The 12,657-nt window shown below is 48.2% G+C and overlaps 1 protein-coding gene across 5 annotated transcripts in view; it reads left to right on the top strand.

The window, feature by feature from the left end:
• The window catches only part of NSD2 (nuclear receptor binding SET domain protein 2), a 92,870-nt gene that overhangs the window by 64,941 nt on the left and 15,272 nt on the right, over positions 1–12,657 (top strand). For 3 of the 5 annotated variants that reach the window (XM_032856345.1, XM_032856352.1, XM_032856369.1), the window contains 5 exons: positions 8,595–8,726; positions 9,229–9,352; positions 10,321–10,521; positions 11,640–11,819; positions 12,405–12,561. In XM_032856345.1, the coding sequence (XP_032712236.1) occupies positions 8,595–8,726; positions 9,229–9,352; positions 10,321–10,521; positions 11,640–11,819; positions 12,405–12,561 (794 nt within the window). Of the gene's footprint in view, positions 1–685; positions 1,805–8,594; positions 8,727–9,228; positions 9,353–10,320; positions 10,522–11,639; positions 11,820–12,404; positions 12,562–12,657 lie in introns of those variants that run through there. The other 2 variants (XM_032856361.1, XM_032856377.1) reach the window with 2 other exon arrangements.

Here is a 12,657-nt window from a genome sequence, read left to right as displayed (position 1 = left end):
ACATAGATCCCATAGTATGCATTCTATTGCTTATGTAAAAACATTCAAGTTACTAGGCCTTTTCTATCAGGCCACTTTTGAGTGGCTTATATAAGTCTTTCATTAGCGTTCATTTTTATAGAATTATATTGTTCATTAAACCACTTCAGGTGAGCGAAAAGCCTTGTCTATTCTGTGTTACCACTACTGAACTACAGTCTGCGTTCACAACGTATACCATGCTGAGTGTCTTTTAGCACGGGAGGCAGAGTGTAGGGTTCTAAAACAGTGTCCTGTAAACCACTGGTGTCCTGTTCTGGTGGGAGTTGGGTGACCCTGGGAGCTGCTGTTTGGGCTTCAGACTCGCCCCTTACTTAGGTCACATGCCCACTGCATGTTTGTGTGTCCTGCTTTTTGTCACCCTTGATTGAAATAAGGAGTTTTCACAGAGTTGGTATTTCAAGACATTTTAGGTCATCTGTGGTTTAAATTCTTCTCAAAAAAAGGTATATATGAGAAATAAAATTGATACTGGAATAAGTATTACATGGTACTACAGCACCCTAATGAGGAGAATAGATTAAAATTACACACTTGCATGACAAAGGCCTGTGAAGGAATTAATGTGATTTAAGTGTTTTGTAACTTCATTTCTTATTCCCTTAGTAGAGCAAATTCTTATTTTTTTCGCCTTCACTGGTAACAGCTTTTATGGGAGCCCACATCAGCCAAGTTGGATTTGAACTCAGCTGCCCTGTACTGCACTTAAAATGATGTAATATTCCAGGATGTCTGCTCCAGGTGGTGTATCGTCGTACACACTAAGGGACATTCCTATCACAGTCATTTTATGGAAGATGTGTGATAATCTGTTTTTACTGGTATTACTAACACATACAATGAAGAAAACAGATAACAAATTTTAAGACCAAGGTAAGATACCTAATCAAGGCCATTTACCTGATCACATTCATCTCATAATAGAAACACACTCATATTGCAATGATCCATGTAGATTTCACGTTGACGGGACGCCCGTCACCGGGGGCTGCCCTGGGCCTGCGAAAAGGACTCCGCGCCGAAGGGGCTGGTCTTGCTAGAGGCCACACTTGTCTCCTAGTTCATGACTTGCCGAGTTTTTATTGAAAAATGCTGGCATCTGCACCTTCAGAAACAGAGAACAAGCAGCACACACTAAAAGGAGTCCTCGTCAGCTAATTCCCATTGCCAATGGAATGTACTCAGTACTGTACATATTAAACTAATTTCCAACATAAAAGGCAGGAGGAGTTTTGATTCTGTCTTTTTTTTACTAAGCAGTTTTACTATGACACTAGTTACAGCAAATTTTTAGGAAAAATATCATTTACAGTATCATTATGAGCCATTTAACTCCACTCTTTTGGTTCAGTGATTGGTGTCTTGGGGGCACCGCAATCAGGTTATTTACAGTAACCACTTCATCAGTCGCTCTTGTAGGACATCAGCCATCCCATTAAATGTCTAAGTCTTGGGTGACCACCTGGTGTCCTACCCCTGGGTGCCCGCATGTTTGCATGGTGAGACGCAGGCCTCGCTTGCCCTTTAGCTTGTGGAGGCAGAAGGAGTGCTGTTCACGTTACCATGTTAACAGCACCCGGTTCATTCCCAGCAGACTCTTCAGCTGTGTTCTACCCTTAATGAAAGTTTCTGACTACTACTTGTGTTCTAAACCGTTAAGTAATGTAACGCATGTTAAACACTTAGGGTGCCTGGCGCCTTGCAAGGACTCAGTGGTTCACTGTTGTGACAATAATGGTTATAACAATAAAAATAATAAAATCACCATCATTCCATTTTTATCCAAAAGTATAAATTTTGCTTTGGCATGAAAAGTGATCCTCTCGACTGCAATATGCACGTGGGGGTAAACTGAACATAGAAGTGGCAGACACTGGGTTGGTTTGAGTAGCACTTGAGGGTCTGGCCTGTGCTGAGGGCTAGTTGGGTGGCTCTTCTCTGAGCTGGTGGGATACATGGCCTGCGAGGTGGCCCAAGTCATGCTGTTCCTAAAAGACATTGAAAAAGCTCAGAAGTAAATGTAGGGTTCACAGAAAACTAATTAATACATTTAAAAATGTGAAAAAAGGTCATGTAAGTGGTCCAGTTCAAGAAACGATCACCCCAAGTAGAGACTTGCCTGAAAGGCTTTTGACAAGAATTCATTTGAAACTCTAGCATGATGAATCTTGAGTGGGCGGCCGGCCAGCTACCAACATGTGTTAGGCGCATTAGAAGTTAGCCAGAGAGCAGGTGTTTTCCTCCGTAGGAAGAACTGTCAAAATGGCTGTATGGTATATCCTCTATGTATAGTACATAGGAGGGCATGGGGTAGGGACAAGGATGGGGGAGTATACAGTGTTTCTCAACTGGGGAAGGCATCCTTCCCTGCTGGGGGATGTTATATTGGGAAGGTGGTGAGGTGCAGGTAGTGAGAGGGACAGTTCCACAGGCGGCAGAATTGTCCTACTCCAAATGCCAGCAGTGGTCTTGCTGGGGAATGCTGGTGGATGAGCAGAGCTCCCGAGAGGGCCCACCCATGGCTTCCTGAAGGTGAGTGGAAAGGGCTCCTGTTTGGAAAGAGCTTAGTGACAAGTTTTGTCTGCCAAGAGCACAAAAATTCATTATGCTACTAATTTAACATGAATTCCCTCATTTCCTAGGGAGGTCAGAATAACACTGATGCATTCTAGTCTTGTCCTTTGAACCGCCTATTGTAGAGGTGACTTTCGCTTAGACATAGAACCACTGTAGCGGTTCCATTTACGTGCTGCAAACCGTCTGCCATACACCACATTTGTGTCTGGTGAGGGGAGATAGGTACAAGAAGGAACTCTCTAGTATAAAACACCAGGCATTCACAAGGGGGTGAAAACTTGTCCGAGTATACAACAGTCTACATTTCAACTGTTCTAAAACTGAAAATTCCCCACTGTGTTGGGGGCACATTAAGTGCACCTATTAGCAGTCGGGGTCCCGTGCTGTTTACCCACCTGCTGTGGGCTTCTGTGTCCCCTGTGGGGCCTTTCTTTGGAGTTGGTACAGAAGTTAAATGTCTGTCTCTGATGGTGTTGAATCTAGGTGTACTAGCATCAGTATTCTCTTTATACAATGTATCTGTTCTATCTCTGTCTCCCAACTGAAAATAACCCGTGTTTTTTAAGAGGTTGCTCCTAAAACCACCAAGAAATCGAGGCCAATTCTCATGGCACGGAAGCGCAGTTTCATGAACTAAGGCCATGGGTGTGTGCGGTGTGTGCGGAGGGGTCTCGTCTGTCTCACCTCCTCCAGGAAAGGTCATCCTGCTCCATTGGTGTTCTCTGTGAGGCTACCCCAGCTCTAGATGGGTCTGAGCCCAAGTGTTTCTCTGGAAATTCATGCAGAAGCACAGAAAGGTTTAAAATGAGGTGTCTAGGTTTGAGGAGTGGTGATAAGGGTGGTGGCCATTTCAGGAGGTTTCTTTTGTTGGGGATGTTACCTGCTTGCTTGCACTAGAGGAGAGGATGCAGGAGACTATGCGGAACCTGAACCGACTTAGCAGCAAGGGCAGCGTTCTGAGGGATCTCTTTGGCCAGAGTTGAGGGCAGAGTGGGGCCAGCATTTGCCCAGGGGCAGTGACTTGAATACCACCGAAGGTCAGTCTTAGTAGTGTCCCCAAAAAGGAATGAAAGTAAGATTGTAAATTAGCATCTTCTAGTTCCCAAAACCAAAAATGCACCCACGAATGGGTGTAAAATTAAAGTGATAAAGAAATGCCCTCAAAGAGGGTTCTTGGCCAAAGCCTGACGTGAGTGGATGTGGGGCCCTGCTGTGGCCAACGGCGAGCTGTGATTCTGTGCGTCATTTCAGTAATAGTGGGAGCACACTTCTGTGAAGTCCTCCATTGACTTAGCCTGGCAGAAAGGGGAGGCTCGGCAAGGGTGTCCTTGGTAATTTAGCGGCCCCGTGTGGGGCCGAGTTGGTGAGGAGGCTGGGCTCCTGTCTGAAAGGGCAGACACCTGTGCTTTGGCCAGTGGACTGGATTCCTTTCTCGCTTGATTTCTGACCTAATGTTTCTCCATCATGTCTAGCCCTTTAGATGATTAACTCATTTTGAAGGTGGTTCTGGTCCAGGTAGACCTGTGTGTGACCTGGAGAGGGCTCTTCATACTTGGTGCCAGGCTGTAGTTCTACAGGCTTTTTACAGTCCATACCGTCCTCTCCGGTTTCGAAAATCTCTAAACAGAGAGTGATTGCTGAAGCCTGCTGTTTATCTTGCAGAATATGAATCTGAGTGAGACTCTTTTGCTAAAAGAATTGAATCTGGTTAGAAAAGATTTCACAAAATGCTCCCCAATCTGTTACTGGCTTCTTATTGACTCTTAAAGGTTCTTTTTCCCTTTTTCTCTTCTTTTCCTTTTTAAGAAATATACTGACTTCTATGCATTTTGGAATTTTTGGTCAGTGACCTCGATTTTGATCCCTTTAAGTACAGTTTTTGCTGTTTTACCTAGAATTAGAAATTACCACTAATCTACTTGCCACTGATGGATGATCAGCCATCCTCAGCAGGTAGAAGGTGGTGTGTACTATACTCATCATTCTCCTTATACTGCCTGGGGGAGGGGCGTACTCCCTTCCAGACATTTTCACCAGCAAGGGCCAGTGTCCTACAATGTCAGTTTAAGAACCTGACAGCCCTCGTCGTCATGTCAGAGACCTTTGTGACTAACATATTAAGTCGACTTTATAACTTTTTCTGGCCTACATGTAGCTGTTGAGTTTTGGCATAAAACTCTTTGATATCGATGTTAAAGCGTGCTAACCATTCAGGCATGTTATACCTTTAAGGAATGACCGAAGTGTAGGGGTGGGGTGGCCCAGCCCAGCAGGGGTGCGGGGTTGGGGTTTGCTCAGCTGTGAGGCAGGGGCTTCATTCCTGTTTTCACCTGGCCACAGGGAGGGCACAACTTGTTGCTTGGAGCAGGCCAGCCCAGGCCCCTCCCCAGCCCACTCTCTATGGGATGGCCACTGCTGAGGGACATAGCCGGGGCAAAGTTGGGTTGATAGGATATTTCAGAGACTCATTTTACCCATGATCAGGGCCAGCCTTGAATCTGGAGCAGCAGCCACATGGCCTGATGCTGCGGCTGTGGCCAGCCACTTGGCTCTCACGGGCACCTTCTGGGGCTATCGGACAACACAGAAGCACCCAGGTTAGATGGTGAAGCACAAAGACGGTGTGTGAGTTGGAGGTCTGTGTGTTCAATGACACAGACCTAGCCCTAGAATTTAGGGGCAGCTAGGATGGTTGTAGTTGATGTCATCTAGAAGGGTCGCTCTAATAAACGTTATTCTGAACTGTAGTGTTTTAGGTGATGAATGACTGATTTAAAAAATTATTTTAATTCCACTCAATATTTCACTGTGATGTTAACTTGGAGGACCTGTCTGAGGTTAGTCTTGATTTTAAGCTTCTTAAATCTGTTGGGCGCAGGATATCGATCATGTGTAAATCCAAAATACTGTGTGAAAGTGCTTATAGTTATTTCTTCCTTGACAAAAGCGTAACTTAAACATGAAAATAATGTTGGTTTATAGAAATATTTATTGTTCAAGGTCTGTAATTGTATTTCAAAAATGATGTGGTATTCAACTTGTGAAGGGATTTGTTTTGTCAAAAAATTTTTTTACAATCACTGTGTATACCACTGTCCGAGGCTTAGGGCCCCTTTCCCATCACAGCAGAGAGGACTGGGATCCACATAAGTCACCCTAAATGGCTATATTGTTGCTAGAAGTTGGTTCAAATGTGTTCACTAGGTTACCTTATGTTCATTAATATCATCTTGAAAACTCCCTGTGATACATGTTAAGGAGACAGCAGTCCCTGCCCATAAAGTAATGTATTTGTAAGGCAAATAGGCAATTGGATACTATCACATATTAAGTGGGGAGGAGAGGAAGTATTTTCAGACTCAAGAAAACTTTGAAAAGTCAGGAACTAAGCTGCTTGGAGATCTGTGCTGCCAGCGTGGCTTTGGTGGATTCGGGAAGCGCCGGGAAAGTTCTTGACAGAGTCTGTGTCCGTTCAGTTACTCCATTGTTCTTTTTCCAAATGCATCCTACTGGATATGGAATAGACCGTAGATGTCGTAGACTGAGAGTTGGGACTGTGTTGGGACCATTCGGGTGAATGTGTCGCTTTCACAAACGGCATCTCCGAGTAAGTACTGTCACCTGGTGCACGTGGAGCCTGCAGCTGGAGTGAGGCGCGCCGGTGTGGTGCCCTGCGCACTTTGCTCCTCTTGCGGGTGGTGTGCTGAGCGCAGAGCCGTTGGATCCCTCCGACTGTGTGCTAGTTGTCTGTCCGGTCGCTGGGAAGGGGTTGGGCGGGGCGAAAGTCGCGATCTGCCGCAACCTGTGTCATGGACTGTAATATTGTAAGGTCTGTATTCTGTATGTGTATCTTAGACCCCAAGCAGGAAACAAGCCTCATGTGTGTCTTTAACATTTATATTTCCATTCAAAATATGTATTCAGTGTTGATTTCCTCAAAACAGACTTTGTTAATTTAGGAAATATCTCCAAGTGGAAACGTGCTAACTTTTTCTGTAAATCTTAAATAAAAGGTGCTGTTCCTTTCTTTGACCCAGGACTGGTCTGTGTTTTCTGTCTTTCTCTCCATGCAGTTTTTCTTTTTTTTTTTTTTTTCTTTTTTTCTTTTAAAGCTTTCAATTTGTTCCAGCCACATTGAGGGAAGAACATGGGTTGGTGGGTAGGGAACCGGGGCTCTCTCCCCTGAGCCCATGTTGAAGGCTCTTTCTCTCGGTTCCTCCGTCAGACGGGTTAGCCTTGGCCTGCTCTTTGAGTGGGGCTGGGCCAGGAAGCATGGCTGCTCTTCCTGATGCCCCCAGCCCCACCCCAGTGCCCAGCGGCATCTTGCCTCAGAGCGCTCAGCACTCCTGTCCCCTGCCCATCTGTGACTCCGAATCTGAGGGACATGTTAATAAGAATTGGGGTTTGAATGCAGTTTTTTTCCAAGTTACCTTCTTTCTGAATGTTAAATGTTAAAGAAGTAGGGGGTGAGCCCATAGGAGGGGCTCCCTCTGGCCAGCCTGGAGGGTACCTTGCTGTGCGAGGATCCCTGTAATGTAGTGTATGTTCACACCGCTATTTCCATCTTCCTGGAAAAGGTGAGGAAATGAAGGTTGAGAGCCTACTTTCTCCAAAGATTGTGTTGTTAAGGGATGTGTCAGGAGAGCAGCGAGGCCAGTGGGCTGATGCACCAGGGGGCCCGGCTGCAGACGCCGGTCAGAGCCAGCACGACCCGCACACATCTGCCGGTTCATACCGGCTCTAAATCCGTGCTGACTGGGTGTTTTCCTTCTCCTGCTCCCCTCACGTCAGGGAGCTAACTCTGGGCAATGTTCATTGATAAGACGACAGAACTGGGTGGATTGGCTGGTGGGGTTTGTTCTGTTTTCTTTTGTTTTAATGTGGCCCAGCTTTAGTTTCTAGTTTTGTGTTCACTGGCAAACAACAGGCCTATAATATGATTACTTGTTGTGATTATCAAGGTGTATAGGAAACGTAGTTTATACTTTTGTTGTGTTGAAAAATTCAGTTTTCAACATTCATTTACCTAACATCAAACAAACACTTAATGTGTTTTTAGGTGTTTTTTTTTAATTTGAATATGGTAATGAGAAAATTTTCTTACTAAAGATTTATTGATTTCTATGTGGAGATTTATTATTGCTGCTCAAATGCGGGCAAAATGTGTGCCCTGAAGAGGGAGAGAGTTAGCCTGGGCTGGGTGATTTCTGATGATGAAGGAGATGGGTGAAACACAACCGGGGGGATGGTCCTTTGGTTTGCTCAAAGATTCCACATTTTTCTCCTGGGCCTTTCTCTTAAACTCACCTATTAACAGAGTCGGCAGGTTTTACCTTGCCTTTTCCCACTCGGAACCCTCTGGGGAGAATAGGCAATGGGGGGGCGGGTGCGAGAGCAGGACAGTCGGTTGTTAGTTATGCGTGTTCTGGAGCGCTGACCTTGGGTCAGCACTCTGGTGCCCTGATATGCTTCCAGAATGGCCTCCACCACAGTGGCAGTGAGACCACAAGATGATAGCACAAAGGCTTACACTTTGATGCTGCACTTTGATCCTTTAAAACACTCATTAGGTCATAATCTGTTTCTCTTATTTCAAACTGGTTGGAACTTGAGAGGTTGGGTAAGAAATGTCAAGATTCTCAGTTCCATAGCCCACCTTAGGTCACCCACTGGAGCACATTGGGTTTTCGTCAGAGTTCCTTCCTGTGGAACGCAGAGACAAGTGAAATTTTGTGCCTCTTCTACAGAAATTTAACTAAGTGTCGAGGAGGGTAAAGTCCATTTCTGAATTTCTATACAGTTCAGTGGCCAGGTTTTGCCATCACAAGCAACAGCTGACACTACATTTGCAACAAGTACCTGGCAGCTGGGGACGGGTGCCAAGAAGGCCTGTTTGAGGTGATGTGGGCGGGCCATGTGCTGCCGCCGCCGCCGCTCTCCGTGACTAGTGAACTGTCGTCCACCTCCTTCATCTCCAGGTCTCCGACGGCCCAGGAGACGAGCCCTTGGAGTCCCCGTACGAGAGCGCAGATGAAACTCAGACCGAAGTGTCCGTCTCATCCAAGAAGTCTGAGCGAGGAGTAACCGCCAAAAAGGAGTACGTGTGTCAGGTGAGGGGAAGGCGGTCTTTTGATTTGTCCCTTGACTTGGTCCCAGGTCACACCTTCACTCTTCCTCGAGCCCCACCCAGCATGACACTGACTTTGGTTTTGAAGTCATGCGGTTGCCAGCAGAGTCCCAGATTAAGTGCCCCTGGGAGTGTCCTGCATCTACACGTAGGCTCTGTGCTTCTGTCACTGAGTTAACAGCCGACCTGTGTAACAGACACACATCTGTACGTGTGTGCTTTTTGAAATGTGTGAAGTTGGGGGTGTCACCGCCCCAGCACCTCGGCCAGGGCCTGGTCCGTGTTCTGTGGTGACACAGGCCAGGTCACTTACTGCTCTGTGAGATGGAGGCTGTGGGGAAGCCCCTGGAGGAGTTTGGTTTATGGTGATGGAAATGTGTGGGAGTTTTCTTGATTCTCACGTCTGATTCTAAACCTCTCGAGTGTATCCTACAGGGTTTGGGTGCCAGGCATGGCCTTACTGCTGTCCCCTTTCTGCCCCACAGCTGTGTGAGAAGACGGGCAGCCTTGTGCTCTGTGAAGGGCCCTGCTGTGGAGCCTTCCACCTCGCCTGCCTTGGACTCTCCCGGAGGCCAGAAGGGAGGTTCACTTGCAGTGAATGTGCTTCAGGCAAGTTCTGTTGTAGCCTTTAAACTGTACTTCCCATGACAGGCAGTTCTGGGAACGTCCCCTCCCGGCCGTGGAGTCTTCCTCCGAGGCTCTTGGGCACAGTGCATTGGGCCACCCCCCAAGGTGCGTCCTGATGTGGGACCTGAGAGCCTGGTGGGGGACAGCTGCCTCCCTGCTGGTCTCTGTGCTGTCCCTGTCCTTCCCACGGGCTGGCCTAAGCCTGCTAGTCTGTGAGGTGGCTGGCGTGGGGTGCCATGGTACCAGAGGGCCAGCGTTCCTTGTACAGGTAACCCGGTCAGTCACAGAACACGGGCTGCTTTAGAGACACAGCATGAACCTGAGCTTCAGTTTCAACAGAAAGAATAGCTCCAGGCTCTTGCCTGAGCAGCCATCGGGCCTCAGCAGCACAGTCTGGGGGCTGCTGGGAAAACAGGCCACTCTGATGTAGCCCCCTCTATCTGTGGCCAGACTTGAGGGTCTCCTGGCTCTCGTGGGAGCATGTCCCTGGTTAGGAAGACACCTAGACTCTCCAGAGAGTTCCTCCAAGGCTGTCAGATACAACAGTACCCCGCTTTTGGAGGCCTCTGCCAGCCTGTGAGTCTAAGTGATTCTTCACTATACTTGGTGAGCTGCTCTCAGAAAGGAGAGTAACAGCCTTTCTTCAGAGGAGTGCCTCCTTTCAAGCTTCTGGCTAATTCAAGTGGGAGTCCCTACCTAGGCTCCCTCCTCCTCACACTTTCTTGTCCTCCAGGGGAAGCTGGAGCCCAGTTCACAGCAAGGTAATCCTTGATGGCTGGACTTTTTTGAAGCATGCTTGGACTAGTCAGCAAGGTCAGAAAGAGAGCCAGAGGCCTTGGCAGCACGGGCTTCTGCTGACAGAGCTGCTGGAGTTGAGTGGCTTAGGAACGACTATTTAATTCTTGTTCTTTGCATCTCTTTCTCTGCCCCTTTCTTTAACCGTTTGTTAGGGATTCACTCATGTTTTGTGTGTAAGGAGAGCAAGACAGATGTGAAGCGCTGTGTCGTATCGCAGTGTGGGAAGTTTTACCATGAAGCTTGTGTGAAGAAGTACCCTTTAACCGTGTTTGAGAGCCGAGGCTTCCGCTGCCCCCTGCACAGCTGTGTGAGCTGCCACGCTTCTAACCCTTCCAACCCGAGACCATCAAAAGGTACAGGTGCACCCCACAGTGTGGGGGTGGGCTCAGGGTGCTCACAGGGGTGAGGGGTGGGCCTGGTGGCTGGTGCAGTTGTCTTTCTGTCTCTGCCTTGCCCTGCATTTTCCCTTCTTCTTGCCCTAAATGTTATCTTAAAGATTCTTAATTTTAGGAGGGAGAGACCTTTTTCAACCATTTTGATAGACTGTATTTGTTCTGGTTTTAGTGCTCTTTCATATGTAAGAAAATTATTTAACTTTTTTAAAGATTGTATTTACTTATTTGAGAGAGAGCACGAATAGGGAAGGGGCAGAGGGAGAAACAGACTCCCCCAGCTGAGCTGGGAGCCTGATGCGGGACTCCATCCCAGGACCCTGGGATCACGACCTGAGCCGAAGGCAGATACTTCACTGACTGAGCCCCCCAGGCATCCCTAAGAAAAAATTTTAAAATCAAGTTGTGTCTGCTTCATTTCATTAGAGTGTAGGATTGAGGGCTGCAGCTTACCTATACTTCCTGATCCCCTGGGTCTTGGGCCAGGCTGACTTGGCCCTTGAGGGACGTTTGGGAGCATCTGGGGCATCTGGTGGGCGGAAGCCAGATGCTGCTGTACTTGCCACAGCGCACGAGGTAGCTGCCTATGGACCCATGTGCCAGCAGCGCCCAGCTTCATGAATCCTTAGTTAAGACCTGATTTCAGAATATGGCCTTTTAAGTGCTTGGCTGTTTCCTTAAACATCATTTTGATGCATCTTTGCCATGAAGAAATGTGTTTTCATGACACGTATTAGATATTCTTCCCATCCTGGTTATTTTATTTTTTTAATTATCTTTTTTGAGAGAGAGCACGTGTGAGCACACAAACGGGGGGAGTGGCAGAGGCAGAGGGAGAAGCAGGCTCCCCACTGAGCAGGGAACCCGATGCAGGGCTCGATCCCAGGACCCCGGGATCATGACCTAAGCCCAAGGCAGATGCTTCACCGACTGAGACCCCCAGGCACGCCATCCGAGTTATTTTTTTCGTTAAATATTTCAAGTTTATTTCAGCATTAATTTTGTTAACCTGTCGGGGCGTGGTCATTTCAAGGGGCTCTGTTCATGGCTACGTCTTCAGTGCGTGTGTCTGCCTTCAGGGAAAATGATGCGGTGTGTGCGCTGCCCAGTCGCCTATCACGGAGGGGACGCTTGCCTGGCAGCTGGCTGCTCGGTGATCGCTTCCAACAGCATCATCTGCACGGGCCACTTCACGGCTCGCAAGGGGAAGAGGCATCACGCTCATGTCAACGTGAGCTGGTGTTTTGTGTGCTCCAAAGGTGAGGGCCATGCTGCCGGCGGCTGGCAGCCTTGCTTTGTGGGCTCAGCGTGGATGCCAAAGGTGCTTCTCGTGGCTGGCTGCTCAGCACACGGCTCCTGCAGCCAATCCTGGGGGACTGCGTGTGGAGGGGGGCTTCAGCGCTCCTCTACCTCTGTGGGTTACCATTTGTGACGTCTCTGTCATGTGCACTCATACACTGTGATGTTTCTGAATTAACTGTGACCAGTGCACAGACTGAGGGGACGTTATTCGTGGTGGTAATAAAACGTGCTTTAAAAAAAAACATTTACTAGAAAGAGAGTGCATGCATGTATGTGTGGGGGGAGGGGCGGGGGAATCTCAAGCAGACCCCCTCCCAACTTGAGCAGGGAGCCTGACCTGGGGCTTGACCCCAGGACCCTGGGATCCCGAGTTGAGCCGAAATCTAGAGTCAGAGACTTAACCTACTGAGCCAGCCAGGCACCCCTCAAATGTGATTTTGAGTTTGTAGCCAGCCAGCTGCCATGACGCTGCTCTTAGCATGAGGCGTGGAGCTGCCGTGGATGGGTGGGGGCGGTCTGAGCCAGCTCTCCCTGCCTTGCAGGGGGAAGCCTCCTGTGTTGTGAGTCCTGCCCGGCTGCCTTCCACCCCGACTGCCTGAACATCGACATGCCTGATGGCAGCTGGTTCTGCAACGACTGCCGGGCCGGGAAGAAGCTGCATTTCCAGGACATCATCTGGGTGAAGCTCGGCAACTACAGGTGCGAGAAGTAGAGCCCCGTGCTTGCCCGCCTCCTCGTTCACCTGTGTTCTTTTCACTTTGCAGGACTGAAAGCACCGAATGATTGTCACTCTGT

This window comes from Lontra canadensis, unplaced genomic scaffold (assembly GCF_010015895.1).
Source record: "Lontra canadensis isolate GAN:19392208 unplaced genomic scaffold, GSC_riverotter_1.0 scaffold1, whole genome shotgun sequence".
Lineage (NCBI taxonomy): Eukaryota > Metazoa > Chordata > Mammalia > Carnivora > Mustelidae > Lontra > Lontra canadensis.
Note: the sequence above shows the minus strand (reverse complement) of the source record. Positions and strands in the feature narration are given on the sequence as shown.